Source organism: Leguminivora glycinivorella, chromosome 11 (assembly GCF_023078275.1).
Source record: "Leguminivora glycinivorella isolate SPB_JAAS2020 chromosome 11, LegGlyc_1.1, whole genome shotgun sequence".
Lineage (NCBI taxonomy): Eukaryota > Metazoa > Arthropoda > Insecta > Lepidoptera > Tortricidae > Leguminivora > Leguminivora glycinivorella.
The window spans coordinates 18,185,693-18,204,784 of NC_062981.1; the positions used below are offsets into that span (position 1 = coordinate 18,185,693).

Genomic DNA, 19,092 nt, shown 5'->3' on the forward strand with positions numbered 1-19,092 from the left:
TTTGTATCAAAAAATATTTAAAAAATGTTTTATATTTAATAATTATAAGCACTATATCCTAAATATTATATTGTAAAATTAAGATAACGAGCATAAAAAATACTCAGTGTCAGGCAAAATAAATAATTTTACATTCAACTATATCTACTAAAAGATGAAAAAACTAGTATCCGCAATTCGGACCGATGCATTACAACCTTTTTTTTTTCAATGGAAATTGACAACTAATTTGAATTTAGATCATTAGCAGCTGTTTAATAGATGCCATTTTTGTCACGCACACTACTACAAACGTATACATACATTATATACGCACACAAACAAATATTATCGGCCGACAACTGGCGGGGGGTCCGGCATGCCAAAAAATGTCGGAAGCGTCCTGCCGATATCGGCAGGTCCATGGTGCCTCGTACAAAAACAGTTGTAGGAGAGTGCCATCGGCATTAAATCCGCAATTTTTGCGTTTTATATCGTTTTTTAGTAATAATGATCTATTAAATACATAAATGAAGACCTGGAAGCGCATAAATCTTACATTTTACATCCTTCCTACATCCGATATCGGATCGGATAATGTGAAAACGGCCTCACAGTCAGTGAAGAAATATTGAAAAGAAAACGTAAAATGACAAAAATGTTTGATAAAGAAAGGAAAGTTTTCCCTTAATGGCTAATGCAAAAGTTTGGTCAAGTTTTGAGACCCAGCAAATATAAGGAAAATGTGGTTTCACTCAAATCTCACGAATTTGTACAGGAACCCTTATGGTGTGCGTCCGTTTATCGGAAATCCAATTATTTTTGGGCACGAAACCCTAAAAACGGTTGAAATTTTAAGCCACGAGGATTGCGTCCTTTGTACGCTATATTTTGAAATAACCTTCTGCTACTGAATGTCATACTCGGATTCTAGAATTATAATAAAAAACTTAGTATACTCACCCGTACCAACCTCTAATAAGTAGAGATGTACCGACTATTGATTTGGCCGACTAGGCCGACTACCGACTAGTCGGCGCTTGGGTGGCCGATTAGTTGGCCGACTAGTCGGCTAGTCGGCCGAAACATAAATGTCAACTAAATTCACATTTTGAATGTTATATTTGGTCCTTCGTTCGCGCTTTTCATGATTTTTTACAAGTTCAGAGGTTCATGACAATATTTATATACATTTTCCATTTTTGACAACCGGCTTGGCTTAGTGGGTAGTGATCTTGCTTATGAAATCGATAATCCTAGGTAGGAAATTTATTTCTGTGATGATAACAAATATTTGTTGTTCTTACAAAGAAAGGAATTACGAAAAGGTACATGATACAACCATAAATTTAAGCTGTGGCTCTCAGTTTTTCTATCACTAATGAAGTGCCGACTAATCGGCCTTTTTTGCCGACTAGTCGCCGACTAATCGCCGACTACAAATGTGGCCGGATAGTCGGCTTTCCCGACTAGTCGGTACATCCCTACTAATAAGTATTAGCTCATAAGCTTACATTGACACTGGCGAAATACTTAGTCCCAATAATAGACTGAAGCCATTTAATAAAAATAAAAAAAAACTTATTAAGGTACCTTAGTGTGTGTGTTACGAGTAGAAGAGATATAAAGGTAGGTACTAGGTACGTACTAGAAGTTTAGGAGTGTAGGAACGGCTTTGAAGTTGATGTTGTGCGGACATAAGAAAACATAATTAACGCCGAATAAGACCAAAGACATATGTAACGCCGAATAGACCGCTACAGTCTAAGAAGAAAAATTAGAAAACGTATCTCAGAACCATATAGAAATAGGTACGGTGGCCTAGATGGCGCTAATATTAATATTTGACATTTCGACACATATATCAAGCTAATAATATGGGCCAAATTGTCAAAACTGAGGTTTAAAAGTTTTAAGCTTGTGTCGAGAGATGGCAGTCTATGCACTGTGATTACACATTTTACTTTGACAGTAACTCTCTGTAATACTTTTGATCCTCTTTGATCAAGACCGATAGGTCACAAGGAGGATCGGATAATGTGAAAACGCGCTAATGAACTCGAACCGTAAGGAATTTAAATACTTTTTCACGATCACGAGCTCCCGATAGTCCCAATATTTCGTGACCATGATGCATTTAACTGCGTCGAAATATCGTGAAATATTGACGAGTCAATAATATAAGTTTACTATAACTTTTTGGCTCTTACTACTGCATAGGTATTAGGTATATAGGGCCCCCCACATCTAGCGTCTCGCGAGCATAGCGTCGGACGTGCGTCGGGCCAACTGTATGGCAAAGCCTGACGCCGCGTCGGCGCGACATCAACGCGGCGTCTTTTTCCATACAGTTGGCCCTACGCTACGCTCGCGAGACGCTAGATAGGGGGGGGGGGTCTATAATGTTCATTGAGTCAAGTTCATATTATAAAAATCTGAATCTACCTCGTATCGACGAAGTTGATAAATAAAACCTTTTGAACGTTGACAAAAGGGTTCCAGATTTCCATATTATTGTGAGTGTAGTTTCGTGTTTGAATACGTTGAATGGTTTCGGGATCAGGCTGGCAGATAAACGTTTTCTGAATAGAAAATATTCACTAATGGAGTGCATACGTGAGGCTGAATTTTGAAACGTTAGAATTGAATTTTGAAGAGAAGCGCTGGTGGCCTAGCGGTAAGAGCGTGCGACTTTCGATCCGGAGGTCGCAGGTTCAAACCCCGGCTCGTACCAATGAGTTTTTCGGAACTTATGTGCGAAATGTCATTTGATATTTGTCAGTCGCTTTTCGGTGAAGGAAAACATCGTGAGGAAACCGGACTAATTCCAACAAGGCCTAGTTACCCTCCGGGTTGGAAGGTCAGATGCCAGTCGCTTTCGTAAAACTAGTGCCTATGCCAAATCTTGGGATTAGTTGTCAAAGCGGACCCCAGGCTCCCATGAGCTGTGGCAAATGCCGGGACAACGCAAGGAGGATGATGATGAATTGAATTTTGAATAGTTTGGTGTTTATTTCGTGTGTATTGCGTATTTATCGGTGATACTTGGAATCTTTGTGCAAAGTTCCGTACCTGAGAGGCATAACACTGTAAGTTCACTTTTTGTGATTTTCATTTTTTTTTACATAATTTTTGATGCTCCCATCCGACCCATGAAACTTTATTTTTATAAAATTGTACTAGTTCATAATACTGTAACTCCTCAAATATGAAATAAGTTTAGAAGCAGAACACTGTGTGTCCGGTAGTTTTTTTAGTTTGTGTCCAAAATACATATATCGTTTTTATTACTAAATGATGTGTCGAAAACCACCAAATAATAATGCTAAATATATTTACTATTGATTAGTATAAAAAAAACTGTCACTAAAACTTCGTTTCAATCGTTTTCTGGTGTTCGAAAAACCTTGCAAGACCGATTTTGATACAAAATTGGCTCTCCTGTAAAATTGGATAGAGTAGCGTTAGCGGAGCGCAATGAAAGCGGTGCGCCGGGCGAACGCTGGCGTTCCGCTTGCAATCCGCGCGCATTCCGCTCGCAATCCGCGCTCGTTAGTTCCTGCCGGCGTCCGCTGGGCGCAACGCCAGCGCGTTCGTCCGGCGCACCGCTATCGTTGCGCTCCGCTGACGCTCCGCTACCGCTCCACCTACGCTATCAAAAACCCCTAATAAAGGTCACGTCAATAAGAAGCAGGATAGAATATAACAATGAATCTGACCAACATTATGTTAGGTTGGTTATGGTTATCGTGTCGAGAGATGGCAGTCTACGGACTCTGGCTACATTTTTTTTTATTATAAAAGGAAGCCCAGAAGATGCCTGTTCACCCTTGATTTGAAGGTTTTCGGGTTATATGAGCTCGGAAATATAGCCGCCGGTAAAGAATTCCACTCCTTGGCAGTGCGCATAAGAAAAGAAGAAGCATAGCGCTTCGTGCGAATTCGCAGAATATCTACCAATAATAATCTCTTCCCCTCACTAGCTCGGAAACACGTGTTTTGTCCTTTAATACCATCGGGCAAAAACGAATTTTATCCACTAGTGGGTAAAGTAATTTGACCTTAAATAAAGTCAAAATAACTGCTTTAAAATTGATAAAAGCAGGTGAATCTAGTAATAAAGATGATTTACCACCTGTGGAACTACTGGAAGCAGTGATAAACGCATTTTTTGCGTTGTAGTTTCCTCGCTATAGTGAGGGGAAAAGTTTTGTGTTACACTCGGGTGCAAATGTACAATATTTTACTTCGTTACTATGTACAATATTTTACGTGTTAAAAAAACTCGCAAGTTCAGGATTTATTCTCGAACTACTCGCTTCGCTCGTGGTTCAACTATAGAATCCTTTGACTTGCTCGTTTTTCAGTTCCGCACTCGGCGTTAAAATACAACTTTGGCCCCTTGTATGTAATATGTAGTCAACATGACAGATAAGGTTAAGCGATTTTTGGCTAATTCAGGTTTTTAAAGCGTTAATGAAAAGCGCCATTAGTAGTTGATAAGATAATTATTATTATGTATTAACACTAGAATAAGTCTTTCAAGATAATTTAAGGTACTAACTTTGAAAATGAGTGCTTCATTTCGCCGTTAAACGTAAGTTTGGTGAAAAAATTAGAAACTGTAATCTTTGTTTTCAATAAAAAAAAAACAAACAAATAACTATTCCTAATAAAAGCATTAATATGTTTTCAGCTATCGTCGGAAGCCGGCGGTGCGGCGGCGGTCAGTGTTCGTGGGGAGCCGCCGAGAGCAGTACGATTAAGATTACGCGTCCGATCACGACGGAGGCTGTCCGCCAACTGGGACCCTAGGTGTGTAACATTTATTTCTTTATCACCATCATCATCTTCCTTGCTTAAAACTAGGAACATACTACGCGGACGTCCGTCGTCGATCGACCGCAGACGGGGATCTGGACAATGAATATACACTTAACCGTGCAAACTATCGGATGAACAAACATGAATATTTTTTTGTGTCTGTTTCGCTAGGTATGACAAATTGTCATATAGCACTCGAGTAAATTGACCCAAACTACGTATACACGCTAAAAATATCATTCTAAATGCAATACAGTTACATTTTTTCTCTCGAATATTTTTTTTACCACATTAGGTCAAATTAAAAATTATAACCACAAATTACCAAATTACTAAAAAAGCACCTTAGGAATGTGACCCAGAACGAAATGTTAAATTTATATGTTATCAATGTATTTATAAACGAAAACAAAATCGACTTTAATATTTTTTTAACTTAGGGCCCAAAATATAGCCAGCGCCGCAGGACTAGGTCGACGGACGTGGACGTTACCTTGAGCGCATGGACGTCCGATCGAAATCTGCACGGGAAGCATGGTCGCGCGATAGACGATACAATAGCAGGCCGTCCCTATCGCACTATTTGTAAGTGCGATAGGGACAGCCTGATATTTTATCGTCTATCGCGCGACCATGCTTCCCGTGCTGGCTCGCTGGATGTTTTGTTCCGTGCACACTGATCGGTCGCGGTCGCGGTCGATTTACGATGGACGTCCGCGTAGTATGTTCCTTGCTTTATCCCGTCATTTGCCACTGCTCATAGGGTTGATAATTCAACAACATTGCAACATTTCCCTTTTTTGAACAGAAAATAAACGGCGAAGTGTCACTATTTTTATTGTACACTCGTCGTGACATTTTGCCTGTTTTTGGGTCGAGTTTTGAAACCAGGACGTCTTAAAAATCAACTACATATTAATACTATAACCTAGCCTATTTCTGCGGTTGGACTTCTTGAGGTTTTATGAAATTGATTCGTATCCACGATGATTTTGCACAACATAGCAGAAATATGTATAGTCCTAAAGCCAAAACACGAAAGCTTTAAATCATGTTCTTACTCACAGAAATCCATAAAAACCGTCACCGTTACTTAAATAGATTGTGCCATTCATAATGACGCACATATTTGCCAAATCTTACCTTTAATACTATGAGACTACGCGCAATAGCAGGCGTCTTCATTAATGACACAATACTACAGTCAATAAATCTAGCATGTATGTCCTATTGCCACTTACACGACTAGGAACTAAACAGCCTTAACTGACAGATCTAGAAACATATAGGCTCAACGTGCTTAAATCCTCAGATATAAGAAATAACCCAAAATGTTCTTTATATCGTCATAGTAACGTTAATAATAGACTAACTATGATATAACCATCTGTTTAAGACAGACCTTCTACGGATTGATTTTCCATTTTTCTTTGAGCCTTATTCAATTCAAGTTCTTAAAAGTTACGGTAAAATAACTCATGTTCCTTTGAAATAGGATTTCTCAGTTATTTATAACTGTATAAGTTATGTGTTAAATGAATTATTGTCGAAGCCTTATATGCGTTTGAGTGATACCTATCCAGGTTTTCTGGAAAAAGGTTGACCGTTAGGCCTGATTTAGACGGCGTGCGAACTCGCATGCGATTTTAGTTACATTGCGGGCTGTTGAGCATACAATTGCACTGCCATCAAGTACCGTAATGTAATAAAACTCGTATGCGAGTTCTCGTACCGTCTAAATGGGCCCTTAATTGGATCGTGGATTCTTAATCTTTATTGAGCTTTTCTAAGTTACTGTGACTGTTTATTATATAAGAAACAAAAACGTAAAACAAAAGAAATAAAGCAGTAGGATGGTAAAAATCATTAAGAAGGTTTGTCACTTCATTTATTTGATAAAAAAAAATCGTTTGTACGGTTTAATTATACAATACAATATGTCTATAAATGTTTTGATATTTGACTATTTTAGACACTAAACAAATAGGTACCTCATCATCCTTCTTGCGTTATCCCGGCATTTGCCGCGGCTCATGGGAGCCTGGGATCCGCTGTGACAACCAATCCCGAGATTTGGCGTAGGCACTAGTTTAACGAAAGCGACTGCCATCTTACCTTCCAACTCAAAGGGTACTAGTTAGCCTAGGCCTTATTGGAATTAGACCGGTTTCCTCACGATGTTTTCCTTCACCGAAGTAGGTACTAGGGATGTACCGACTAGTCGCCGACTAGTCGGGAAAGCCGACTATCCGGCCACATTTGTAGTCGGCGATTAGTCGGCGACTAGTCGGCAAAAAAGGCCGATTAGTCGGCACTTCATTAGTGATAGAAAAACTGAGAGCTACAGCTTAAATTTATGGTTGTATCATGTACCTATTCGTAATTCCTTTCTTTGTAAGAACAACAAATATTTGTTATCATCACAGAAATAAATTTCCTACCTAGGATTATCGATTTCATAAGCAAGATCACTACCCACTAAGCCAAGCCGGTTGTCAAAAATGGAAAATGTATATAAATATTGTCATGAACCTCTGAACTTGTAAAAAATCGTGAAAAGCGCGAACGAAGGACCAAATATAACATTCAAAATGTGAATTTAGTCGACATTTATGTTTCGGCCGACTAGCCGACTAGTCGGCCGACTAATCGGCCACCCAAGCGCCGACTAGTCGGTAGTCGGCCTAGTCGGCCAAATCAATAGTCGGTACATCTCTAGTAGGTACCTATTTTGTCGAATTCAGACGTCCCACTCTGTCGCTTACTTCCTTACGGCAAGTGACAATCTGACTATTTGCTCGGAAACGACACATTTTAACCCTCGTCTTACCCCGTGTGTTACCCTTGTTTAGCCACTTAAACTCTATTTTCCTTCGAGAAAAGGTTTGTGCTTTTTCAACCCTCTCGCGGCCTTAGAATTGCCAAGTATTACAAATATTCCATCATTTGTCATGTGGTTATCTGAGTATTTCAGAAGCTGCCAAATATGTTAGGGAGGAAAGTTATGAATGACTGGCAGTTTTGTTACTCAAGCTCATAATTTCAAATTGCTTTAAGGATAGTATCTGTCAGATATATCGAAGCGGTCAAGGTGGTCACAAACATCTGAACACGCCTTTGTCAATGTGTTAGGGCGTGTTTAGATACTTTTGAACGACCTGCCTGCTCCGATATATCTGATAATTTATGATGGCGCCTCTAAATTGGTGTTCAAACGATGGCTTTGAAGCATGGCTACGAATATTATGTCAATACGCTAGGCGCAGTGTCAAAATTGACGTTTTTGGTTGAAGACTCGACATTTTCGGAACTGACAGATCGGTATCTGTCAGTGATATCTTACTCACATTTAAAAAAAATTTGTTCGAATATGGCAGGGTTTGTTCACGCTTGAACCACGGAATTTACTTTAGGATGAACACTATGAACAGCGACTTGTAAACATGAAACTTGTAAACTGACGACCGGTCTGGCGCAGTCGGTAGCTGCTACGCCGCGGTCCCGGGTTCGAATCCCGGTATGGGCATTTATTTGTGTGATGAGCACAGATATTTGTTCCTGAGTCATGGATCTTTCCTATGTATATAAGTATTTATATATTATATATATCGTTGTCTGAGTACCCACAACACAAGCCTTCTTGAGCTTACCGTGGGCCTCAGTCAATCTGTGTAAGAATATCCTATACTCAGCCTATACTTAATATAAAAAAAAAAACACTTGACCTGTGCCAAGGCCAAAGTATAATAAAATAAAATATTAGTATTCGGCGACCTATCTGCCCTGTCCATAGTGACACTGCCTGCTAAGAAGCGGTCCTGGGTTCCCGGTAACGACATTTATTTGTTTGATGGGCATATCGTTGTCAGAGTACCCACAACACAAGCCTTCTTGAGCTTACCGTGGGACTCAGTCAATCTATGTACAGTCAACCAATTGGAACCCTAGGCCACTCTACAACCATGTCAAAATGACAAGCAGTAAGAGATTTCTTACAGTCTGATTTATAACGTTACTGTGACATAGTTCTACAGTGGCCTAGGGTTCCAATTGGTTGACTGTACGAAGCAAGAACGATTGAATACTGGACTGAGAAAGCCCATACTAAAAACGTACCCTTGAAATGTATGGGCCTTTTAGGCTTAAAACTAGGTGGCGCTGTTCGCAGCCTGGAAGTGGCCAAAATCATATTTTCCCCAAATATTTTTGTGTTTTTATTTTTTATAAGAACAAGAGACATACTCATATTTCTTTTTTTTAAATCATGATATCACGTCAATACACATTAAAAAAAAAAAAAATTTTTAGGCATCATCAGTGTAGTTATTGCTATAGCTAAGTAGCGCTAAAAAGTCGAGGTACGATTCTTAGTATGAAGTATGTAAATCCTATAATTATAAATAATCCTTGGTAAGAAGTTTTATAATATTGATTTATTATTTATTATTTTTATTTGCGTACTTGGTGCGATATTTACTTAATTTTAGCGGCTAAAATTCAGGTCACCGGTGTCCGGAAATCCGGCGTCCGTTACGGCACAGCTGAAATGAGAACTATTTTCGAATTTCGAAGCAACAATTTAGCTACATTTTGTTTAAGTTTCAGTTCAGTTGAGATGCTAATCTACATTCGTGAAATGTTACAACCTGTAGAATGTTTTTTAAGTATCAAAACAATATAATTTGAACATTTAGATTCTTATAATATATCTTCATAACTACATACATATAAGTACTTAACTAGGCATATTATTTTTCAGTACAGATGGTGTTTTTTTTACTCACTAGTGCGAGAAGTGGTTTATTATATGCCAGGTCGAAACTTCGGAGGGCCATCTGTACTGAAAAACGTCGTACGATACACGTGCGAAAAGGAAATTCGTAACTCGTGTCGTTACGAATTTCCTTTTTTACGCACTTGTATCGTAATGTACTATTTCAGTACATGGTACTTTTTTCCCGCACTAGTGCGGAAAATGGTTCATTTCTTCTCAGGCCGAAACTTCAGAAGGTCATCAGTAATTCTGTACTTTTTTTTTTTTTAATTTATTTATATATATATTATTTATATATATACATATTAATATATATGGGATATATGGGCGAAAAGGAAATTTGTAACTCGTATCGATTTAAAACACACGCTTCGGGCATGTTTTTAATTTATCGCCACTCATTTTGAGCTTCGTCTTTTCGGCACTTGTATCATAATGTGCATACTTTTTTTTTTAATTTATTTAAGAAAGTGATAAAAAGACATCAAAAATTATAAACTATTAAGTTCAAAAATGACAGCAATGTGTAATACGCCGTGTACCTACATAATTACATAGTTAATTATAGTGTTACTGAATATAAAAATGTATTTGTATTTGGATGTATCCATAGCTAGGATAAGGTATAAAAAGCTCCGGATCAATTACCTTTCGATCAACACGTTTGTCCAAGTAACTAACAATGAAAGGCAAGGTTGTTCCAGCCACTTTTTTTAATAGACCAGGAGGCGAAACGCTAATGTAGTTTATGATCTGACTAGCTTTTGCCCGCAGCTTCGCTCACGTTAGAAAGAGACAAAAAGTAGCCTATGTCACTCTCCAGCCCTTCAACTATCTCCACTTAAAAAATCACGTCATTTCGTCGCTCCGTTTTGCCGTGAAAGACGGACAAACAAACAGACACAAACACTTTTCCATTTATAATATTAGTATAGATATCATTTAATTTGTACATTCTACAGGTACCACATTAAAATACATACGTTAGAAAGTTCAGCACTTTCCTGATATTCTTTTTAATGCTGAATTATATAAAAAAAACTTAATGCAAATATTCATTATATTATAGAATTTAAAGCAAAAGTAAAACTGGATTTGCATCCAATTATAGAATTTAAGGCAAATTAACATAAGGTCATCAAAATTATAATTCCGGCGTTTATGTCCACTAAAAGGACCCACGTCAAATTCCTGTCGTTACGAGTGATGATAAATTTTGTACAATAATAAATTACGTTCATTTGAAGCGAAACACCTGTCAGTGCCAGTTTCAAATTAAGTTAAAATTAAAAGCAAAATTGTCACCTAGGTCCGTAAAATAAAACTGAATGTACCTACCTAGATAATTGTCGTTAAAAACTCATGTTTTGTATTAGTACAAAATGTATGTTTAGAAAGTCTTATTTTTAGACTTATATTGACCGGGATATAGACCGTGATTACCTTTTTGATTTTTGTCAAGCTCCCGATATTTCGACGCAGTTGCATATATGCATCATGATCACGGAGTCTAATGAAAATAACCGTGAATCATTCAAAACTCTTAGTCTTATTTTTATTTTATGGACACATCATTCTCATGAACATCTTTATCCTAAAAGAACCAGTTCGCCTATCGTCATACTAACTTGTCTTTTTACTTGTATACTTACTAAGATCTCACGCAATTTAAAATTTTCCGTTAGCCTCTCAGCCTACACCGCCTTTTCTTGATTACCAAAGAATGTATGTTTTTATCACACAGCTATGCATAAAGAATCCTTTTATGTTGTCGCGTGTGTAAACGTGTTATGCTTTCTTGTTGGATTCTATGGCATGCAAGGCGAACTGTTTGTGACTTATACTCTAAAATATGCATAGGGCAGATGAACAAATGGCCTGTATTAAGAATTTTGTATTTAGGTACGAGTACATCATTTTTACAGTATTTTTTACTCACGACGGCATGGAGAACCTGTATGCGACGTCAGCCCCGACGTCTGTCGACGTCTGTTATTATGTTTATAGTTAGTTGAATAAGTTATTAAGTATTATTGTCACTTAAATCTTGGAGAAACAAATTATAGGTACGTAAGGATTATTAAAACTGATAAAATTCATCGTTTGTATGACCTTAATTCTGTGGTATGACCTTAAAGTCGGGGGTTTCCAAATTATTTTATAATTTTTTTAAATGAGGTCTCCGTCGTGGGTTTTTTAATTTCTTTTTTTTTGGTTTTGCCTTTCATTTATATTAATAGTTACACTATTTATAGTTATTATTAATAGTTACACTATTGTATTAGGTTAGCCTGTAAAAATAGTTGTAAGTGTGGATAATAAATAAAATAAAAATAAAATAAAATATACAATCTAGATTTTATTTTACTGCCAACTGAATGTTTTATATCTTGACTACTTATTTAAATATTTTAATTGCATCCATATCACAACATTTCCTTTATAATATGCTTAGGACCGATCAGCAAATGGCTATTATTAAGAAAACTTCACTCTAGTGCATCGTAATTTTTACTTTACGATATCGGCAACCGATTTGGTGCCTACTTAGGTACCTACATTTAAAAGAACACAAGAGTTCATCGATCAGTCATTTGTTTCGTTTCAAAAGTGAACTGACAGACCTTGATATTTATTACATTACATCCTACCTAAATTTAGGCTATGTCTGTTATCTTCCTATTAATTAGGCCATTTTTTTCAAAGTTGTCCACCCCACTTTTATTTGTAACATGGGTATTTTTTACGCTATTCATACCTAGAATCGCGAGGTATTTCGATCCTGATAGGAGAAAAAAAATGTCCCAAGATTTCCATACATTTTTCAAACCTTATTCCATTCCGTTACCGCCATACAAAATGTATGAAAAAATGGTAACGGAATGGGAAAACACTTTTTTTCTCCTATTAGGATTGAAAGAGCTCGTGATTCTGAGTGGAAACCACATAAAAATTTCCAAATCCAAAAAAAAAAGTGGGGTGGCCAACGAAAAAAAAAATGGCCCAATTACATATTGAACTCTTAATTGCACCAGTCACATAAATAACTTTTACAGTACATAATATGGTTCTTTGAGTTACTACATCCTACGTTGTATCATCTCATGCTTCTATGCAAGTATTTTTTACTATTTTACTGAGTATAGACAGAGTGTCGCCATTAACGCATAAATATGTTTCAATATTCAATTTTGTGTATACTCCAGACCCTGAGCAGATTGGCAACATACTTTTTCCCCATTTTTAAGGGGTGTATGGGTAAAAGAATCATTTACAATTTTATTGACGATTCGACGACCGGTCTAATAGTAACCCTGCCTGCTAAGCCACGTTCATCGGATCGATGAAACCCTGTAAGGGCATTCATTTGTGTGATGAGCACAGTTATTTGTTTTCTATGCATATAAGTATTTGTATATTATATATATCATTGTCTAAGTACCCTGAACACAAGCCTTCTTGAGCTTGCCGTCGGACTCAGTCAAGCTGTGTTAGAATCTCCAAAACGTTGCGTAAAAATTACGGTTATATATTAACCCGACGTTTCGAACGTGACATTACGTCCGTAGTCACGGGTAGACTGAAACTAACTATCACGTCCGAAACGTCGGGTTAAATGTAAACGTAAGTTTTACGCGATTAAGTCCCGTTTTAATAATATGAGTGAAGATCATGTTAGTTTAAATAAATTTATTTATTTAATTAGAAGAGCGCAGACCCCATTAATTAAATACAGTAACTGTATTTTATGTCATACGATAAATAAATAAATACCATACCATATCAAACGTCTCAAATGCCCATATACGTTAATTGAACGTCAAACGTCATGTAAGAACCTTAATTAATATCTACTAAAGTAGTGCCGCTGGCAAAAAGGGTACTTCGAAGAATAGCATTACCACAGATCAAATAATACTAGTACAGATACCTAACCCCATACTAAAAATGGGCGCCGTCCTAAGTATTCTAGACCTGTGTACTAAATTTAATCCACACTCAAAGAGCTAGATGGCGCCAGTAGCCACGCGTGGCCAACAAAACTCTTATCAGTATCCTACGTCGAAATAGTCATCAAACTGCAACATCTTGCGACATCTGTTTTAGCTTTCACGCACTAAACATACAACGTCATGTGCACGTTTAAAGTCAGACATTACTAGATGGCGTTGTAGACATAGCCTACCAGTGCATTGAATGCCGCGCGGTTTGTATGTGTGCGTGCAGGTGGTGCGCAATGTACGTACGCGCTGGGTCCGCTCATCAGTGTGCGTAGTCGAATGCACACGTGCTCACGATAATATTTGTTTCGTTGTATCTATCTACCTCTAATTATAGCTCTTGCGTACTTGCGCGACAGAGCTAGACTACATTTCTGTCGGCATATGGTGTCGACAATTGCCATTCGGCTACGCCGGCTGCTGAGTAAAATATAGCACGCACCTATTATTATTGGTATTATTTTCAAGAAGGACGGTTATCAAGTCGTCTGTATGTTTTTTTTTTATTTTTTTTAATGTTTGTTCCCCGATATCTCCGTCGCTTCTGGACCGATTTTTTTTATTGAATGTATATGCATACAGATTGGTCCCATTTTTCTCAGAACCCAGTTCTGAAGATGGGATCCTGGAGAAATCGAGGGAACTCCTCGAATCTGAAAGGCATACATATGCTGATTTTTGTGTTTTTAAAGGAACAGCATGCATTTAGGTACGGAAAAGTGACATTTGGTGCAGTGGAACTGCTGATGATGGCCAGAACGGAACTCTTCAAATCTGAACGGCACGCTTATAGTGACTTTGGTATTTTTATAAGAACAGCATGCACTTTCGTCCAGAACAGTGACATTTGGTGCAGTGCAATTGCTGATGATGGCCAGAACCTAAACTCCTCAAATCTGAACGGCACGCTTATAGTGACTTTGCCATTTTTAGGGTTCCGTAGTCAACTAGGAACCCTTATAGTTTCGCCATGTCTGTCTGTCCGTCCGTCTGTCCGTCCGCGGATAATCTCAGTAACCGTTAGCACTAGAAAGCTGAAATTTGGTACCAATATGTATATCAATTACGCCAACAAAGTGCAAAAATGAAAAATGGAAAAAAATGTTTTATAAGGGTACCCCCCCCCCCCTACATGTAAAGTGGGGGCTGATATTTTTTTTATTCCAACCCCAACGTGTGATATATTGTTGGATAGGTATTTAAAAATGAATAAGGGTTCACTAAGATTGTTTTTTGATAATATTAATATTTTCGGAAATAATCGCTCCTAAAGGAAAAACTTTTGAACCATATGTTTAAAAAATATGAAAAAAATCACAAAAGTAGAACTTTATAAAGACTTTCTAGGAAAATTATTTTGATTTTGATAGGTTCAGTAGTTTTTGAGAAAAATACGGAAAACTACGGAACCCTACACTGAGCGTGGCCCGACACGCTCTTGGCCGGTTTTTTATAAGAACAGCATGCGCTTACGTCTAGAATAGTGACATTTGGTACAGTGGAACTGCTGATGATGGTCAGAACCGAACTCCTCAAATCTGAACGGCACGCTTATAGTGACTTTGGTATTTTTATAAGAACAGCATGCACTTACGTCCAGAACAGTAACATTTGGTGCAGTGGAACTGCTGATGATAGTCAGAACCGAACTCCTCAAATCTGAACGGCACACTCATAGTGACTTTGGTATTTTTGGAAGAAAAGCTTGCATTTAAGTCCAAAGCAGTGACATTTATTTAGTTATGTTTGTTAAGCATATTGAGTTTTCAAGTCAAAGTTTGTCAAGCTTCGATTTCTTATAATGTAATCGGATTCATGAGGAATTGAGGAAACTCCTCAAACCTTAACGTTATACGTATATTCATTTGTGTTGCCATCTAATAATTAAAGCATTAAAAGCAGTTTTAAAAAATACACATTTCTACATAATCCAACATTCGCAAGTAGCATTCACCAGAAGTACCAGAACCCGAAAGGCGACGGTTTTTTTTTCTTAAAAATTATGTTGAGCCGTTTTATTAGGGTTCCGTAGTCAACTAGGAACCCTTATAGTTTCGCCATGTCTGTCTGTCCGTCCGTCCGTCCGTCCGTCCGTCCGTCCGTCCGTCCGTCCGTCCGCGGATAATCTCAGTAACCGTTAGCACTATAAAGCTGAAATTTGGTACCAATATTGTTGTTACTTACATCAAAATAAGTTTAAAATAAGGTTACTAGCGCCATCTAGTCAAGAATATGTGTAACATGTGTTTATGCTCCCATATCTGAATATGAATAAATCCGTTACTTGTCAACCGTCATTCGTGCGTTTCATTATAGGTTATGGGTCCCATCCCGTTTTAATTAAAAAGTAATTGTAATAGTTAGTGTTTTTCGTGTAAAGTGCTTAAAAATGAGTTCTAATTTTCTGACGAACGTGCCGAAGCTGAAAGGTCGCGAGAATTACGACGATTGGGCGTTCGCAGTAGAAAATTTGCTGATACTTGAAGGCGCGAACAAGTATATCAAGGAAGAACCTGCGGCAGACGGGACTACAACAGCGGTAGACGCTGCAGACGCAAAAGCACGAGCGAAGCTGATTTTGACGATAGATTCATCATTATTTGTGCATATAAAGAAGACAAAGACCACGAAGGAATTGTGGACGGCGTTGAAGACATTGTTCGACGATTCGGGATTTTCGCGGAGGATTACTTTGCTTCGTCATTTAATATCCATCAGACTGGAAAACTGTGAAAATATGACGAATTATGTGACACAAATAGTTGAAACTTCGCAGAGATTGTCCGGTACGGGTTTCAAAATTGATGATGAATGGGTGGGCTCTTTGATGCTTGCTGGTTTACCAGAACGTTTTATGCCCATGATTATGGCTATCGAGCACTCTGGTATCAGTATAACGGCCGATTCCATTAAGACAAAATTACTCGATATGGAATCAAGTCAAGTAAGTGAAACGGAATGCAATTCAGCATTTGTTGCAAGTCACTTGAAGAACTGTCGCAACACTAGCAAGCATAGACAACAGACCTGTCAAACGTCAAACTCGAATGTAAACACGAAAAATATAACCTGTTATAAATATAAAAACGAAGGCCATTATCGAAGCCAATGTCCACTTTTAAGTGAGGAATCGGAGAAGAAAAAACAGACTAACGCATTTTAGCGTTGTTTTCTCAGTGGAGATTTTAATAAAAGTGATTTTTATGTTGCATACGGCAACCGAAACATGGCTGCAAAATTAAAAGTTTTAGACGCTTATTCTTAGACAGTGTCGCAGCAAATAATACGAAAGTACCTGTTTTTTGTGTTCCGGATATTAAGGAAATATCAACGGCTACGAAGTGAAGCGTGAATTAGTCGATGGAATAGATTTTCCTGAGAACATAAAAGGTTAGTCAAATATCAGATTACAACAAGTCAAGATGTTGTGATTCTTGAGAAGAAAAGGAATGACGACACAGTCAGTTTGTGTAGAAAACACAGATTCAGTGGGGGAGTTGACAGAGGAATCTGTGGTTAAATTAGAATTAACCAGCAAAGCTCCAGCGACTCTGAGTTAAAATACCTAGACGTGGAAAATGAAGGTGAACAGCATGAAGAGGAAGTACAGCAGCAGTTCTTAGAAGATATATCTAGAACAGATGCAGGCCTGTCACAGTTGAAACCTGAAATTCAACTGTCTTCAGTAGATGCTTAGCCGAGAAGACCCGAGGTATCACAGAAGTTGCCCACTGTGAAGAACGTCAGAATCAACAGAGGAAGAAACCTGAGCAGTATAGTTTTGCAAATACATGCACCTATGTGGGAGAAGATGAAATGACATATGCGGAAGCTGTCAGTGGTCCTGAGAAACAACAGTGGTTGCAGGCGATGGCCGATGAACTGCAGTTGTTTGAAGACAACGAGGTTTGGGAAGTTGTCGATGCTCCGGTAGTGTAATGCAAGTGGGTGTTGGAAAAGAAACGTGATTGTGACAATAAAGTGAGTTATCATGTGCGGCTTGTAGCTAAGGGCTTTACGCAAAAGCTCAGTGCAGACTATCAAGAGACATGTTCCCCTGTTATTAGGCACTCAATGTTGAGGTTACTGTTTGCCTTAAGTGTACAGTTGAATGTAACTCATTTAGACGTCACAACAGCTTTTCTTAATGGCCAACTTAAAAAGGTATTTCTATGCATTTGCCAGAAGGTTTTCCTGTCAGTGATTTAAACAAGTTGAAATTAAAAAGGGCTGTTTATGGTGTGAAGCAATCATCACTTGCTTGGTATAAAAAAAGTGGATGAATCTTCATGTAAATTAGGATACACAAAATGGAAACTTGAGCCTTGTGTATTTGCAAATAAGCATTATGATAATTTGAAAACTATTGGTGTTCATGATTTTTTTTAATATTTTCAAATCATAGTTAAAGTTGTAAGTTGAAAAAGTTGAAGTTTCAAACATGGAATGTAAATTAAATGTTGAAAAGCCAAATTGTAATAATAGTGAAGATACTGACATGTTATTGTTAACTCAAGGTTTATAATTTCATTATAGAAGTGATTAATAATGATACTGTAGAAACAACTGACATGTTAAGTAAAGGTTTACTGGAGGTGAAACAATACAGGTTTATGAAAACACTTAGTGTGGTTTAAAAATGATTTTATTGCTGTTTGTTTGTTGTTAGTAAATCATTTATTTAGTTATTTATTAACCTGTGCTAATTTGTTAACTTTGTAGAGAAAAATATTGTGATATTAAGTTAAGAAAATATTGTTTCCCCGGTTTGCACCTATGAAATATTAGTTTATTTGTTATTTTGATATAGTGGGGGTGTTGTTACTTACATCAAAATAAGTTTAAAATAAGGTTACTAGCGCCATCTAGTCAAGAATATGTGTAACATGTGTTTATGCTCCCATATCTGAATATGAATAAATCCATATGTATATTAATCACGCCAACAAAGTGCAAAAATAAAAAATGGAAAAAAATGTTTTATTAGGGTACCCCCCCAACATGTAAAGTGGGGGCTGATATTTTTTTTCATTCCAACCCCAACGTGTGACATATTGTTGGATAGGTATTGAAAAATGAATAAGGGTTTACTAAGATCGTTTTTTGATAATATTAATAGTTTCGGAAATAATCGCTCCTAAAGGAAAAAAAAGTGCGTCCCCCCCCCTCTAACTTTTGAACCATATATTTAAAAATTATGAAAAAAATCACAAAAGTAGAACTCTATAAAGACTTTCTAGGAAAATTGTTTTGAACTTGATAGGTTTAGTAGTTTTTGAGAAAAATAAGGAAAACTACGGAACCCTACACTGAGCGTGGCCCGACACGCTCTTGGCCGGTTTTTATGAGTCCTGTGGCACATTGTTGTTTATATAACCTCGTAAGGACGTCTTGTTAAACCAACTGTTAAAACTCCAGTTTTAAGTAGGTAACATGAATAACAAATTATTTAGTTTCACTAATCAAATTGATTGCTCTATAAATTGATATAATCTGTCAAACAAGTCTGTCAGT

General features: G+C 37.4%; 1 protein-coding gene across 1 annotated transcript in view; it reads left to right on the plus strand.

Moving 5' to 3' along the window:
* Positions 1-19,092, plus strand: part of LOC125230965 (protein NDNF-like) — a 117,539-nt gene that overhangs the window by 66,743 nt on the left and 31,704 nt on the right. Inside the window, exon 5 of the mRNA XM_048136284.1 lies at positions 4,676-4,794. Within this exon, the coding sequence (XP_047992241.1) occupies positions 4,676-4,794 (119 nt within the window). The remainder of the gene's footprint in view (positions 1-4,675; positions 4,795-19,092) is intronic.